Source organism: Cnephaeus nilssonii (genome assembly GCF_951640355.1).
Source record: "Cnephaeus nilssonii genome assembly, chromosome: 3".
Classification (NCBI taxonomy): domain Eukaryota; kingdom Metazoa; phylum Chordata; class Mammalia; order Chiroptera; family Vespertilionidae; genus Cnephaeus; species Cnephaeus nilssonii.
The window spans coordinates 28,808,198-28,822,792 of record NC_137074.1 but is presented as its reverse complement, the minus strand read 5'-3'; the positions used below and the strand labels follow the sequence as shown (position 1 = coordinate 28,822,792).

Below are 14,595 nucleotides of genomic sequence, written 5' to 3'. Positions count from 1 at the left end.
CTTGCCATCTCTGAAGTTCTATCAATAATACTCGCCTCTCTATTCAAAGGACTCTCTTCCCCCTACCTTTGATTTCCCTGTTACTTCTTTCACACACCTTTTATTGATCACATACTTTTCTTTTACCTCTCTATTGGTTTGAATGTATGGTAGAAACCCTTAACTCCAGTTAACCAACTCAGTGAAGTTAGTTCCTCTCTTTGTAAATCAGTCCTTCCCACCACACTCAGTGTGAAAACCCACGACACATAAATGAACCTCTAACTGGCCTGGGCATGCCTACTGAACTGTATGCTTTAGTAGAGACAGGTGATGTGTTCTAAAAATTGTTTTGCAATTGCACTTGATATTTTAATTATGTAATTTTAAAAATAAAATAGTGTGTAAATAGATTAACTATGAAGGTGGAAAAAGGAGTTATTTCCATAAAAATTCAGATAAGTACTATGGAAATGCTCCATATTGGCTGGTAGTCTTAAAAAATAATAGCAGCCAAATTAGGTGAACAACAAGGCCAGGAAAAAACGTTCCTCAAATCTAGACCTATTTTTACATTGAATTATCTTTCCATGCAAGTGTCTTTAAGTTCTTGCACCATTCAACCAAGCTGAAACAGGAATCTGAATGATGCTCCTGGTACAAAAAAAAAAAAAAAAGCTGAGCTCCAACTAGGAACAGATCCACACACAAAGCAAAGACCTTGTCCTGACATCAAAAGAAAATTCAAGGAAAGTACGTTTATATGGTTTTTTAAAAATATGTTTTATTGATTTTTTACAGAGAGGAAGGGAGAGGGATAGAGAGTTAGAAACATCTATGAGAGAGAAACATCGATCAGCTGCCTCCTGCACGCCCCCTACTGGGGATGTGCCCGCAACCAAGGTACATGCCCTGGACCACAATCGAACCTGGGACCCTTGAGTCTGCAGGCCAACTCTCTATCCACTGAGCCAAACCAGTTAGGGCTATTTGTTTGTTTGTTTGTTTTAAGTGTATTTCTTTATTGATTTCAGAGAGGAAGGAAGAAGGAGAGAGAGATAGAAACATCAATGATGAGAGAGAATCATTAGTTGGCTGCCTCCTGCACGCCCTCTACTGGGGATCAAACCCGAAACCCAGTCATGTGCCCTTGGCCGGAATCAAACCTGGGACCCTTCAGTCGGAAGGCTAATTCTCTATCCACTGAGCCAAGCCAGCTAGGGCACGTTTATATGTTTTAAGGTGTCTATGCATTGCTTTTATTGTTTGCAGCCTTAACTGATGCCACAGATGAACCAGTCCCAATTGCCTTGTCTATAAAGCCTCCTTCTCTAGAAGTATTTTGATTATATCATAGAGCTTCTTTCCTTGCTCTGCTCTCTCTTTGAGGAAATTAATTTCCAACCAGAGCTTTAATTTAGTAAACAAATAAGGATCAAATCTTCAAGGTCTTTGCAGGGAGGGTCATGGTTCATTCATCACCACCTCCCCCACTTCCTCTTTCCTCCTTGCATTGTGCCTTGCACACAAGTAACTACTTTAAAAAATTGTTGAGATTTAAAGCATAATAAAAACATTAGTCCATAAATTACAACCCAAGAATTAGGAATCTGGCTTGAGCAAGAGTATTACAAGAAAATTCTTTTGTTTTGAAGTCGTAATTTACCCCTTCCCAACAACTAAAGGAAAAAAGCTCAATTAAAATTTATGGTTGGAAAGTTACCATTTTAAATTGGGTAGCTGAAGCAAATTTAAAAACAGCAACTGTAGTTTTCCAGAAGCATACAGACAGGTTTAGGTGGACAACAACAAGTACCACTATATAACATTCGGTTTTATCTACATGAAGTCTGCAGTTTTGCGTCTCTCTCAGATCCTGTGGGCTTATTTTCTCTGAGCTAGGCAGGACAGATGTGATTATCTCTTCCATTTACAGGTGAGAGAACCAATGGTCCTAATAGTTGCGTACTTACTTTGGAACTTAGAGTTTATGACGTCAGTGGGTGCTAGGTATCTTGTGTCACCTTTTAAATGTTCCTAAGCCCCTTTACTATCAGGCAGGAATAAAAAGTCAGACCCCCGCTACACACAATTATCACTCATCTGTTCACTAGGTTGTCTAATATTATGCCATTAGAGTTCAGTTTGATTTAACACATTTTGCCACAACATTCTTAGGAAGAATAATGTTGATAACTCATTCTTTAATATCTTCCTATTAATTAATATATCTACAGAATTTGCTTTTCTTTGATTAAGTGGTTACTTGAAGAAAAGAGCAGCAATTGATGTTTTGAGGTAGAATTACTTATATTATCTTACTTTGTCTTCAAGAAGGAAAGCCCAATGTGTATGCACGCTTGTGGCTGATGGACAGTGGGGGGCAGAATCATAGATGAGGATTCTGGAAAACCAAAGAAAATTATTAGGATATTGGATGCCAGGAGTTGAAGAGTTGAACTGGAAAATCCAATGAGAAGGAGCAGAGTAACCCCAAACAAATGTTTCTATGTAACCATTTTAATTTGAGATGAATTTAATGGTGAGGTAACTTGATTCTTCTTATTTTTTATTTGAAAGTTTTCTCCAGTTTATTTCTAAGTAGAAATATTGATAGTCCCTTTGTTTTAACTCGAAACGTTCCGAAAACCAGAGTATAAAGAATGTTTATGAAGCAGATTATGAGATCCCTTAGGAATAGTTCTGAAATTGAATACTGAATTTCTGACCCAGGAGTTAACATTTGTTACATCATAAATATGACTAGTCATGCCTCATGACAATTAAGTCATTATTATAAGTACCTATCATATAACCTATTAAAGTTATAATACCAATTCTATAAAATGGTTATGGATAAACCAAGCACATCTTTTATATAAAGGAATCCAATAAACTCTACATTTGGAGGGAGGGCGGGGGCGGGAACCATTAAAAATGTCATGTTTCATTGGCTGCTGATCTTTTCCATGGTCTCCCTGAAGGCAGGGAGCAAGGAGCAAGTAAAAAGCTGCCTGAATGAGCCAACAGACGATTTGGGAAGTTTGTTTCACTTCTGAGTTTCACATATGGTCCTTTTCCATTCATTCTAAAATTCTAGGAAACTATTTTCTAAAATTAATATGCTAGTTATTTCATTACATGCTAGCATAATAAAGGTTAAGCGACAAATTCAAAATAGTTTCTTGTGCCACCTTACAATTTAGAAGCGTTTCAGAATGTGCTAGATGGGCCTGTTTTAGAAGGTGGTTAAAGAAGTTTAACAAATGATAGATCCTGTTTCTTTTGTCTAGCTGGACATCTTATGGTTAGTGGGGCCTTCTAAATCATTTCTCCATTGCCAAAGTAGTTCCCATTCAAAAGGTATTTATTAGTGATGTCGAAGGTAAGGTTTTTCTTATTGAAAAGCATTTTACAAATAAGGGCTAAACATCAACTTTCCCCTTTACTCTCTAACTCCTTAATAGTTCAGTTACACAGATGACAGTTTAGAGACGGACCCAAGCAAGGTACCAAGACACATAGAGTGGGGTTCAATTACTTGTTGTTCATTTAGCCAAAGGCCTACTTTTCACTTTGTTAATCTGCTAACAATTACCACCAGATTATTAGCAAAATCTTGTGAAAAGGGGGTTTCAAAACACTTTACCCAGAATCCTCAAAAAGAGAATACTTTAATGTAGCTTCCTTTTGTGAGAAATGCTCACCTGTCCGAATTCGAATTCCGGACTCGGAGACAGAAGTATGACCAAAACAAGACTTTTAATACGTTCTCGAAAGCGGTGTCTGTCGGGTTGTACAGGCACATCTGGAGCAGCGAACACAGCCTATGTAGTCAGTCCCTCCTCCTGTTCCTCATTGGCTGAGTACTATGGGGTCACCTGTTTCCTCAGACGTGGACTAGGTCTTGCTGTCTCCCATTGGGCCATTTAAAAAAACTGGGCTGAGGCCTTTTCTAATTGCCTCCACCTCCCCTCCACCCACTCCCCCTCTTGTTGAGGCAGGTGCCTCTGGGTTTCCACCCTGATGCTGGCACGCGTGCACAGTTCCTTGCTCTTCCCTCCTCCCTACATTCTGTTTGCTCTGGGGAAATTCAGCAACCGTTTCCATCAGAAGCCAACCTTGCTGGAGATGGATCACAGAGGCCCACTTCCTACACTTTACCAATCAACGCAGGTCAGGCAAACCTGGCAAGGAGAAGCTTGTGTGTCCATTAAGTGATAGGCAAGGGAGAAGTGGCAAAAAGGCAGAGATAAAGAGTGACGTTTCCTGAAGAGAAAAGGGGAGTTGGTTTCAGCAGTTTTCACATGAAAAGGTTAAAACTGCTTTATTAATACTGAAACACCATTTAAAATTTCATTGACTTACTTTTAATTGAGATATAATCAACATATGACGTTATATTAGTTTCAGGTGTACAACATAATGATGCGATATATGTGTTTATTGCAAAATGATCACCAAAATAAGTCTACTTAACATCCATCACCAGACATACTTACACATTTTGCAAAAAATTTAATTAACATTTATCACCTTTTCTTAGATGTTGACTTCTCTTACAAATTAAAAAAAATATTGAATTTAATTTGTAGTAGAGTTGAGAAGTTTCAGAAAATGACAATTATTTACTCTAGGGTCTTAAATATTATTAATTTAAAATCACTCATTTTTACAAATTAGGTACTGCCTATATCCTTTAACCATACTTTTCTTGCTTTCCCCTATTTGAAAATAAACAAGTTTTACCAGAATGACAAATTTACTGAAACTGAAGAGAATGCTGAGGTTCCCTAATGTTACCTTAGCCCTTCTCAAATGTAAGACCTTGAATCTCTTTCATTTCTGCCTACCTTAGAAATAAAATATCAAATTGGTGATATTCTTCAGGACTTACAAATTTTAAATTATATATATTATTAAATATATGGCAAATAGAAATAGAATTACATGATATTTTGTTTCTTAAAATAATAAAGAAACAAAAATAAAATAGAAATAACAATGGATGTGGCAAGACTAGTATAACTAGCCCATTTATTACAAGCTCTACCCAAAAGCAATCTTATGTAAATTCAATTTATAGGCCCTGGATAGCTTCCCCATGTTGGTTTCCCAAAAGCTCTCTATTGATATTTTCAAGAAACTAGCAGCATACTTCACCTTGGAAAAGTAATATAAAGACACTGCCATTAGTGATTTTATGTATTTCTACATATCCTTCTTGAATTTGAAATAATGGGTAAGTTCAGGTAATAATTTTTTGTTCTCTTTCAAATTTTATGACTAAATATTGAGTTGTGTTTTATGGCCCACATTTATTATTTTCTGTACAGCCAGCCAGCAGCTTTAGGCAAAAAATACCTATGGAGCCTGGAATCAGATGCAAAGAAATCAGAGGTTTAAAATGAGTAATCACGCATTCCGGAAGCATAAGGATTGTCCAAAGTTTCTGAAATACAACTAAATACTACAAATTGTGTAATATATAAAAATAATTTCTCAACCCTCTGTACAATTTCTTCTTCTTTTATGACTAGGATAATTTTCTATTTAAGTGTGGTCTAGGATTGTAACTATAAAACTTTATTTTCTCCAGAGTAGTTTTGGGAGGTTTTTTTGTTTTTTTGTTGTTTTTTTTTCCGAGGGAAGAGTTTAGCAAATTGTACTCTGGTAATGGTAAGGAAATTTTAGTTATGAGGAATTTAACAAGGTCACAGGAAGGATCCAGTCTTGGTTTCTAAGAGTCAAACTAAAAGAGGGAAATGTAAAGCAGTAAATTCAATAACAAGTAAGGCTGGTACTGTAGTCATTAGCTAGCTAATATTAATAACTAGAGGCCCAGTGCATGAAAATTCTTGCACTGGATGGGGGTCCCTCAGCCCGGCCTGCCCCCTCTCACAGTCTGGAAGCCCTCAGGGCCAGGAGGCGACCCGGCGATCAGGGGAAGGCGACGCTTCCATCACACCTCTGCTGCTGCCACTGCTGGCAGCACAAGCCTCAGCCAGCCCTGATTACCAGAGCCTCGGGCGGCCCTGGGCGCTGGGCAGCCACCATCTATCTGAGGCTTGCCTGTGCCTCGGGCTGGCCCTATGCGGCTGGGAGGCTGAGGAAACTGGGGGACTCTGGAGGCAGGCACCCTGGAGGGGATGAGGGGACTGAGTGCTGCCATCTTGTGGCTGTGGGTGCCACCATCTTTGAGGGTGTGACAGTCAATTAGCATATTCCCTTCGTATTGGCTGTGGGTGCTGCCATCTTTGTGAGGGTGTGGCAGTCAATTAGCATATTCCCTCTTTATTAGATAGGCTAGGGAGGAAACGAAGGGAAGGCCAGACATTATAAGCATGGTCATCTGGGCAGCTTCACCAGGAAACAGCCTTTTCACACTCCCCAGAGAACCACTTGTCCATTCCAATCACAGTGTGTGTGTTTGTGTCATGGGGGGGGGGGGGTTAAGCGGGTGTGAGGGGGGGTCAACAAAGAGGAAGATGGGCACATTCGTAGTGAAGTCAGGGTGATGCAGGGAAGATGCTTGCTTGTCAGTGTAACCTGGGAACAAAGATCATTGGCTAGGAGGGTGGACCCCAATAGAAGCTTGAGAAAATTTAGGGATACATAATCCAAAGACAAGGGCATGCTCTCTCTCTTGTTCCTTTTGCTTTGCTCTTGCTTCCTTGCACTCCCTTGTTCGATGGCCCATGCTAGCCTGCCATGTGGCCCTAGAAGCCACATGGCCCAGGGCCATGCAGACCCCACACACAATGGACTGCAGCTGGGAACATAAGCTAACCTAGCCAGATGCCGGGCTGGACTGGACTCTGGCGATGGCTTTGACCTTAGCCTTGCTGAAGACAAAAGGGGACATTTTCCATGGTGGAACAGAGGGAGATGGGACTTTGGAAACCCAGGGGTTTAATTCCAAAGAATACAGCTTTCCATGAGACCTCATCCTTCCATGAAGGTCTCAGGAAAATCTTATTTCTGTGGCACCCCAAGAAGTCTACTTCCACCAGCAACAGGGGAACATAGAGAGCACTCCGAGGCTATATTATATTTACGTGACAGAACAAAACTCTAGAACTTTTTTAGAACTTTTTCTTTTTAATTTTGGTACTCCTTTTAATGGCCCAGATACAAGTTGTTAATATAACTTGTTTAAAATGAATGAGAACCTGGCTTCTATAGGAGAAAGAAAGGGGAAAGGCAGGATTCTGACCTGGGTTCGAATCCTATGAGCTCCTAATTCTCTGCATGACCTAGAAGGTGCTAGAGCTATCACAGTCACTTTGATAAACTTTGGCTTTTTTATTTACCAAAATGTGAACCTTAATACATATGGTCCTTGACTTACAATAGCCCTTGACTTACAAAGTTTTTCAACTTAAAATCGTCTGACTTAGACTTAAGATTTTTTGACTTTACGATGCTGTGAAAACCATATGCATAAATTACATGAGATATTTATACTATTATAAAATAGACTTGGTGTTAGATAATTTTGCCCAATTTATCTGCGATCTTTAGGCTAATGTAAGTGTTGTAAGCACATTTAAGTTAGGCTAAGCTATGATAGTCTGTAGGGGAGGTGTATTAAATGCATTTTCGACTTAAGATCATTTCAATTTATGATAGGTTTATCAGGACATAATCCCAACGTAAGTTGAGGAACATCTGCATTTAATGCGTCTGTGACAAGTGAGATAATGTATGTGTACATGAAAGCATTGTGAACAATATTCTGTAAGTTATTTATTAGGGAAAAGCACATGCCACGTACACTTAGTTTTCATGGTAGTTTAAATTTATGTCACAGTCTAGTTAGGTTGTAAATTCAGTTTATTTTTATGGTTTGTAGCATCCTCTAACTTCAGAGCCAACCTAAAATCCTGCACCAGGGACTGTCTTTGTGTTGTATTTGGCTAAACAAATCTACCTTTTTTTTTTTTTAAGCACTCACTGGCCATTACTGATGACTAAAATCTGGTTAGAATATCATTAAAATTATGCAGTAGGTAATAAATTCCACGACACCACTGAGGCGTTCGAGAAATAATTTACTTTCTTAGAATTCAGGTCAAGAGCCGAAACAAAATTATTTATGCATAACCTCAATTTCCCCCCTCTCCAAGTACACAGAAAGAACAAATGCACTATGGATTTTCTTTGGAGAGGTTTGTGCTTATTATGTTTGTTTTACTTGTTTTTACATTGGGAACCTTTGTTGGCCTTTAAAATGTAATTTAACAGTGTAACTGATGTGGTGGGTTTCTTTTTTTTGCCACCAATAAAACACATACACATGACAAAATGAATGTGTACTCATTTCAGCCTGTAAGATTTGTTTTTAAATTATTCTATTTGCAGTCATGAGGGGGGAAAAAAAAATGAGATCATTTCTTTCCCGTCTGCCAAAGACAAGCTGTTTTCCCCAACCCACGTGGACAGTTGAGCAGTAAGTCTAGCGCGCTAGAGTGCTAGTCTACCCACTAGTGCCCTGCCATCTGCGGGCACAAGTGCATTCACACTAGCAGCACTGGATGGGGCAAGACTCAGCTTGGCACCGCCTGTTCCACCAAGAAGACTGTGCGGACACTGTGGCTATCCCTTGTGTCTATCGCATCTGCCCACTGGATGGGGAGAGAAAGAAAGGACACTCGCTGGAGTGTAGTTGCTCTCATCCACCCTCTCCATTTGTATACTTTGAGCGCTGGATCACACACGCACTCACATGCACACTCACATGCACACTCACACACGTGCGCACCGTGCCTCGCCCAGTTTCAGGCCGGGACACGTCCGCGGCGCACCCCAACCATCCAGCCCCAGGCCCCGCCGCCTCTCCGCACCCGCCCGCACTCCACGTGGGCGCACCCCGGCGCCCAGCGGCCTCGCTGCCCACCAGCCCCTCGCTGCCCCGCCGCGGGAGGGAAGGCGCGGCCCTGGGGTCGGACGGACAAAGCGGGCGTCCAATCGAGCCCGGCACTGCCTTCCCGAAGGGAGGGAGGTGCAGCTCGGACGGGCCCAATGAGCGGGGAGCCCGAGTGGGACTTCCTCCGGGAATCCCGTTGGCCAGGCTAGCGGGGCTGTGGGTGACACGTAAGTTGGGTGGGAGGAGGCGGCGGCGGCGGCCGAGGCTCCGCAGCCCCGTCAGTGACAGCGGCCCGCCCTCCCCCAAACCCGGGCGATCCCCCCCAGCCCCCCGCTGGTCACCCAGACCCCGCGGGCCGCGCGCGGAGGCGCCGCCTGGAGCCCGGGTCCTTTTGTTGGGCGCGCACCCCCTCCTTTTGGTGGCAACGAAGTCGCGCAGTGGGCACCGCCGCGAGGGGGCGGGGAGCGGCCAGGGCGGGACTGCGAGTGCCGCCGGGGGGCAGTCGGGCCAAAAAGTGGGGAGCAGGAAGCCGGGCAGGCGCGTCCGGGGATCGGCCAGGACACCCCGCTCAGAAGTATGCGGAGGGCCCCCTCGCGGGCCCCGGCACTCGCGGAGAGCCAGCCTCGCAAAAGTTTGGCGGCGGCCGCCCCGGCTGCGTCGATGGCTGCGCGCCCCGCGGCGCGTGGGGGCTGAGCGGGCGCCACTTCCCCCCTCGGCCCCGCTTTTGTGTCTCGCGTCTCCTCCCCATGCTGCGCCCGGCCACCTCCTGCAGCGGCCGCTGCTGAGGCGCTCGCTCGGGCGGCGGGAGGAAGGGCCGGCGGCGGCGGGCACGGCCGCGGCGCGCGGTCCGGTCCGGCGGGGACTATGGGCAACGGGATGTGCTCCCGAAAGCAGAAGCGGATCTTGCAGACGCTGCTGCTGCTGAGCGTGGTCTTCGGCTTTCTCTATGGCGCGATGCTCTACTACGAGCTGCAGACGCAGCTGCGGAAAGCCGAGGCGGTGGCGCAAAAGTACCAGCAGCACCAGGAGTCCCTTTCCGCCCAGTTGCAAGGTACGGTTCACGGGGCGCACGCGGCCGGCGGCCAGCTCTGCCCCGCGCCCCGCGCCCTGGCTGGGAAAGTGGCTTTGGTGAGCAGTTGGCATTGCGGGCGCCACCTCTGACCTTCAGGGACAAGGGAGGCGAGCCCCGCAGGGTCGCTGAGCCCCAAGTGTCAGGGGGAGAGGACATCCCCGTCGTCCGGGTGGGTTCCAAAGGCGGTTCCCTTTGAAATGGGTAGCGCCAGCCCCTGGACCCGCTGGGCACAGGATGGGCGGGCGCACGCCGACTCCTGTCTTCCAGCACTCACCAAAGGCCCGGCGCCGTCGGGGCAGGCGAGCCAGCAGCCCTGGCTCCCCTTCTGCCAGCCCATCCCAGAGGGGCATGGTTCCCTGGTTCCAGCCACTTGCTTTTCGTTTGTGACGTTGTCAGTAGCCCAAGAAATGGGGAGTTTGGCAGAGATTTCTCAAACTGTGCTATTTTTTTTTTCAAGGGAAACTAAGCCATAACCTAGCAGCCCAAACTAATGGCCTACTAGTCCCATGGAAGGCTAGTTTCTGTTAACTTAGTAGGGTGGACTTTAGAGGTATTGGAAAAGTCCATACTATCACTATTTACCATCCTGCAGGTGTGTTTTTGCCGGGAAAAAATGTCTGTTTTCCTGAGTAACATTTAGTTTATCACAGAGGTAGGGGTGTGTGTGTGTGTGTGTGTGTGTGTGTTTTACAGTTAGCTTTGAGAAGTCCAAGAAGAGAAATACCGTGTTTTCACTTTACCAGACATAGCAGACACAACTTGAGCAAGACCTGCAGAAAGACTTAAAGTTCCATCCTTCTCTTTTCAAATCTCACTTAATGTAAACGTCAGAAACATAAATGATGCATGACTGTACAGTAACCACCAAGTTGTCTTCTTAAGAGCATACTCATCCTGTACATACATTTTGAAAGCTTTTACTGGTACTTGTGTTAGTTTTCAACACTTACGCAGCCTTCTCTCCAACCAAAATAATAACGAAAAGCTGTGAGCAGTGAAATGTTGACAGTCTTTGCTGATAAGGCACATATAGCTTATTTCATAGTACTGTGAGGATACGAGCCGAATACATGTATCTGTCAGTGTGTCTGTATACAAATACAAAACAGATGCCTTTTCGTTACTTCAGCTATTTTGAGTGTTTTCTAGTAAAAAAAAAAAAATTAAGATGAGTGAAAATGACACAGGGCCGATTGCTTGGTCTTTTTTGCTCTTCCCAACTTAGCAGAAAGGAAAGTATTTTTAGCTTCCTGAAGCTACCCAGCCACAGACAGTGAAAATATGTGAGCTGGGCTTACTTCAAAAGGAAAACCTATTTTGGTACAGTCTTAACTTAAACATTTTTTTTTTAACTTGTGGACATTTATCCATGAATAATATTGTTGGTATTCAGAGTACGGATATATATATATATTTATTTATACTTATTTATTTAGATGATGCCAGCGGCTTCCCTGTGAAGTTCAGTGCAGTTGGACCGAGGGCACATTTTTCTGTCTAATAGTGCACAGGCAGGGCTGGATTTGTACACTCATGGCTGGAAGGGGCTTGTGTGGTGAACTCTGGGAAGTTGTCGCCTTGGTCTCTTGCTTGAGGAGACCCATGAGAGCAGGTGCTCTCATGTTCCTCAGTACATGCTCAGCACTGCACAGTGCCTGACACTCGGGAGGGGATCAATATATATTCATTCAGGCAACCAATAAAATTATCCTAAGCCGTGGTGAGAACCTTAATCCCAAGCACGTTAGTCTGCTTTCTCGGGCTTCCCTTTCCAGTCTCTGCTTCGGAAAAAAACCCAAACACATAACAGGAACAAAATATTTTGCCCCAAGTAGCGCATTTGCCTCAACTGCCAATGTTGAAACTCATTGACCAAGCCCCTGCTTTCTGAGACATGGCCTTTATTTGCAGCATTCCATTTTGAAAATCAATGTCAATGTCTTTTCTTCTTTTATATGCCTTCTTTCGGTGGTAGTGGCGGGAGTGGTCGTAAGTGGTAACACAAGACAGTTAAACTGCACAACATTGGCTTTGCTGCAGAAGAAAAGATGTGGCTAGTTTGAATGACTTGCCTTAAAGTCCATTTCTTAATTTTACTCTTTTGCCATTTCTTCCTGAGTTGTGGTGCAACTATTATAACATGATGAAGCATGAAGAATTGTTTCCCAAGCAGGCTACAGTGTATTCTCTTTTAAAATGGATTCCCGATTGACTTCGGTAGCATTTATTTTGGATTTCACATCTGCAGGCCATGGAATGAAGCTTTTCTGACGGTATGCAGGTTTGCTTCCCTTTTCCAATGACAAATGACATTTTACTCAGCGGTGCTGTGTACCACCTGCGTTTGTTTTTAGGGCATTAAACTCTCTATTCTTAAGACTTGTTTAGTTCCCTGAGATCTCTTGATCTGTCTTGGATTAAGATCAGCGCTAATTATGAGTGGCCTTCTATAAAAAGCATGACTCTTGAGCCCAGCTGGAATGGCTCAGTGGTTGAGCGTCGACCTATGAAACAAGCACATGTCTGGGTTGCGGGCTCGATCCCCTGGTCGGGGCGTGCAGGAGGCAGCCAATCGATTCTCTCTCATCATGGATGTTTCTGTCTCTCCCGTCCTCTCTGAAATCAATAAAAATACATTAAAAAATATATGACTCTTAAAATGTTTCCGTAGTTTGGCCCTATAATCTGAAGGTACACGTTTGTTAAGTGAGCCTATTTAGGATGCCTTCCCTTTAAGAATGGGTTGTACTCCAGAGTTTACTTTGAAAGGCGGTTACCTCTAACACCTAGTGTATTTTATAGTAGAACAGTTCCATAAGTAGGAGATGGTAGGGTGACATGGAGGAAGTTCCAAGCCTAGGCAACCCTCTCCCCACTAAATGGAAATATATCTATGTACTGATCTGTCTGCCATCCATACTGCACCTTAACGGTGCTGAGGAGTGGGGCAGAGGTTACATATTGTTGGCCGAGGCAGCACTAACAACTTTTGACCAGCACAGTGTTTCCTTAACCTTTTTAAACGTTTTTAAACTCCTTTCAAGTGGGCCGTGCACCGTTCTCTCTGTCTACACACAGTGGCTCTCAGTTTTGACTGGCCATGAGAATTACCTGGGCAGCTCCCAGACCAATCAAATCACAATCGCTGGGGGTGGAGCCCCCCCTGGCAATCTCCCCAGCTTATTACAACGTGCTGCCAAGTTGAGAGCCACAGCTCCATAATCTTAACACTGAGCCACTTCACACAGTTACTGTACCTGCTTGGCCACAAAGACACTTAAACCTTTTTTTTTCTTTTTCTTCTTTTTCTTGAGCATGCGATGCAAATTCTAGTCCTGCAACTTTTTATGTGAACGTGGGCCTCTTATATACTGGAGATTAGAATGACCTATTTCATAGGGGTATTGTGAGGGTAAAATACTTAATCCCTATTGAACTGGTAGCATACCTAGCACATAGTAGGTACTGCTCATTGAAGATAGGTTGTTACTATAGTCACTGTCCCTGTTAGATGTAAGATATTTTATCTCTTTCTCTTCCCAAGGTTTGTCATGGGTAAAATTTTTTTTTTTGGAAATTCACAAAATTTGTTTTCATAGTGAGCCACCTCCTTTTATTGTACGTAAATGAATGAACATCGAAGAAAACAGGTGAACTGTCATAAACCTGAGTACTTTACTCTGGAAAAGGGGCTTTCCTTGACAATGTAAACTTGGAATATGGTTACTGATTAACTCTCCTCTGTGTCATTTCAGATTGGGAGAGGGTGTAATTGCTAGAGGTAGGCAATAACCTTGTGCAATAAGATCTGGGAGTGAGATAGAAGTTCAAATGTTTTAAAAGTAGGAGCAGCCCTGGTCTATGTTGGTTGGAGTGTTGTCCCATACACCCAAAAGTGGCAGGTTCCATTCCTGATCAGGGCGCATACCCAGCTTTCAGATTCGATCCCTGGTTGGGGTGTGTATGGAAGGCAACTGATTGATGTTTGTCACTCTCACATCGATGTTTCTCTCTCCCCCTCTCCGTCTCCCTCCCTTCCTCTCTCTCAAAATCAACAACAAAAAAAGTAGGAGCAAAGTGTCCTCCATTCCTAAAACAGTGTATGACATTATTGTAGTGCTCTTGGTCTTCCCAGTGATGACCTGAAACCATCAAGGAAAGGTTTAGATAATGTTTTCTATGCTTCTGTTACAGAGAAGTCCAGGTAAGTGTATGGCAACAATTTAAAATAAAAAACCTTTAGAGTTTCTAAGGTTATATTGTGTTTTTTTTCCAGTTAGTTGCCCTTTGCATTGTGTTCTCCTAACAGGCAGGATGGTTTGCTAGCCAGAGCCTGAACACATTTTATTGTAACTGGTTACTTTGTTTTCACCCTACCCTGAATCTGCTTAAAAAAGGAAAAAAAAGAAAAGAAAAGAAAAGAAAAAGTCTCCTTCAGCTGAGAGCCAGGCTTTTTTTATTCTTCCATCTCCAGTGCCTGGTGCTTGGCAATATAGCAGGTGCTCAATAAATAGAAAGTCTGTGACCTTGTGGTATTTTCTCTCTGCCAATGAGTGGGCTTTATATATGGTGGGCAGTTAAGTGTAGTGGATAAGAGCTGAGGAGTCAGCGCTTGAATTTGATGTCTTGCTCCCATTCCCAATAGCTGTGCCATCGTCTGCAAGTTACTTAACTT

The 14,595-nt window shown here is 43.5% G+C and overlaps 1 protein-coding gene across 2 annotated transcripts in view; it reads left to right on the top strand.

Annotated features, from left to right (window-relative positions):
* Nucleotides 1–9,051: 9,051 nt before the first annotated feature.
* GOLIM4 (golgi integral membrane protein 4) overlaps nucleotides 9,052–14,595 on the top strand; it is a 79,891-nt gene continuing 74,347 nt past the window's right edge. The window contains exon 1 of one of the 2 annotated variants that reach the window (XM_079766425.1): nucleotides 9,052–9,899. In XM_079766425.1, coding sequence (XP_079622551.1) covers nucleotides 9,713–9,899 — 187 coding nt within the window. In that variant the 5' untranslated portion in view covers nucleotides 9,052–9,712. The remainder of the gene's footprint in view (nucleotides 9,900–14,595) is intronic. The other variant, XM_079766424.1, reaches the window with a different exon arrangement.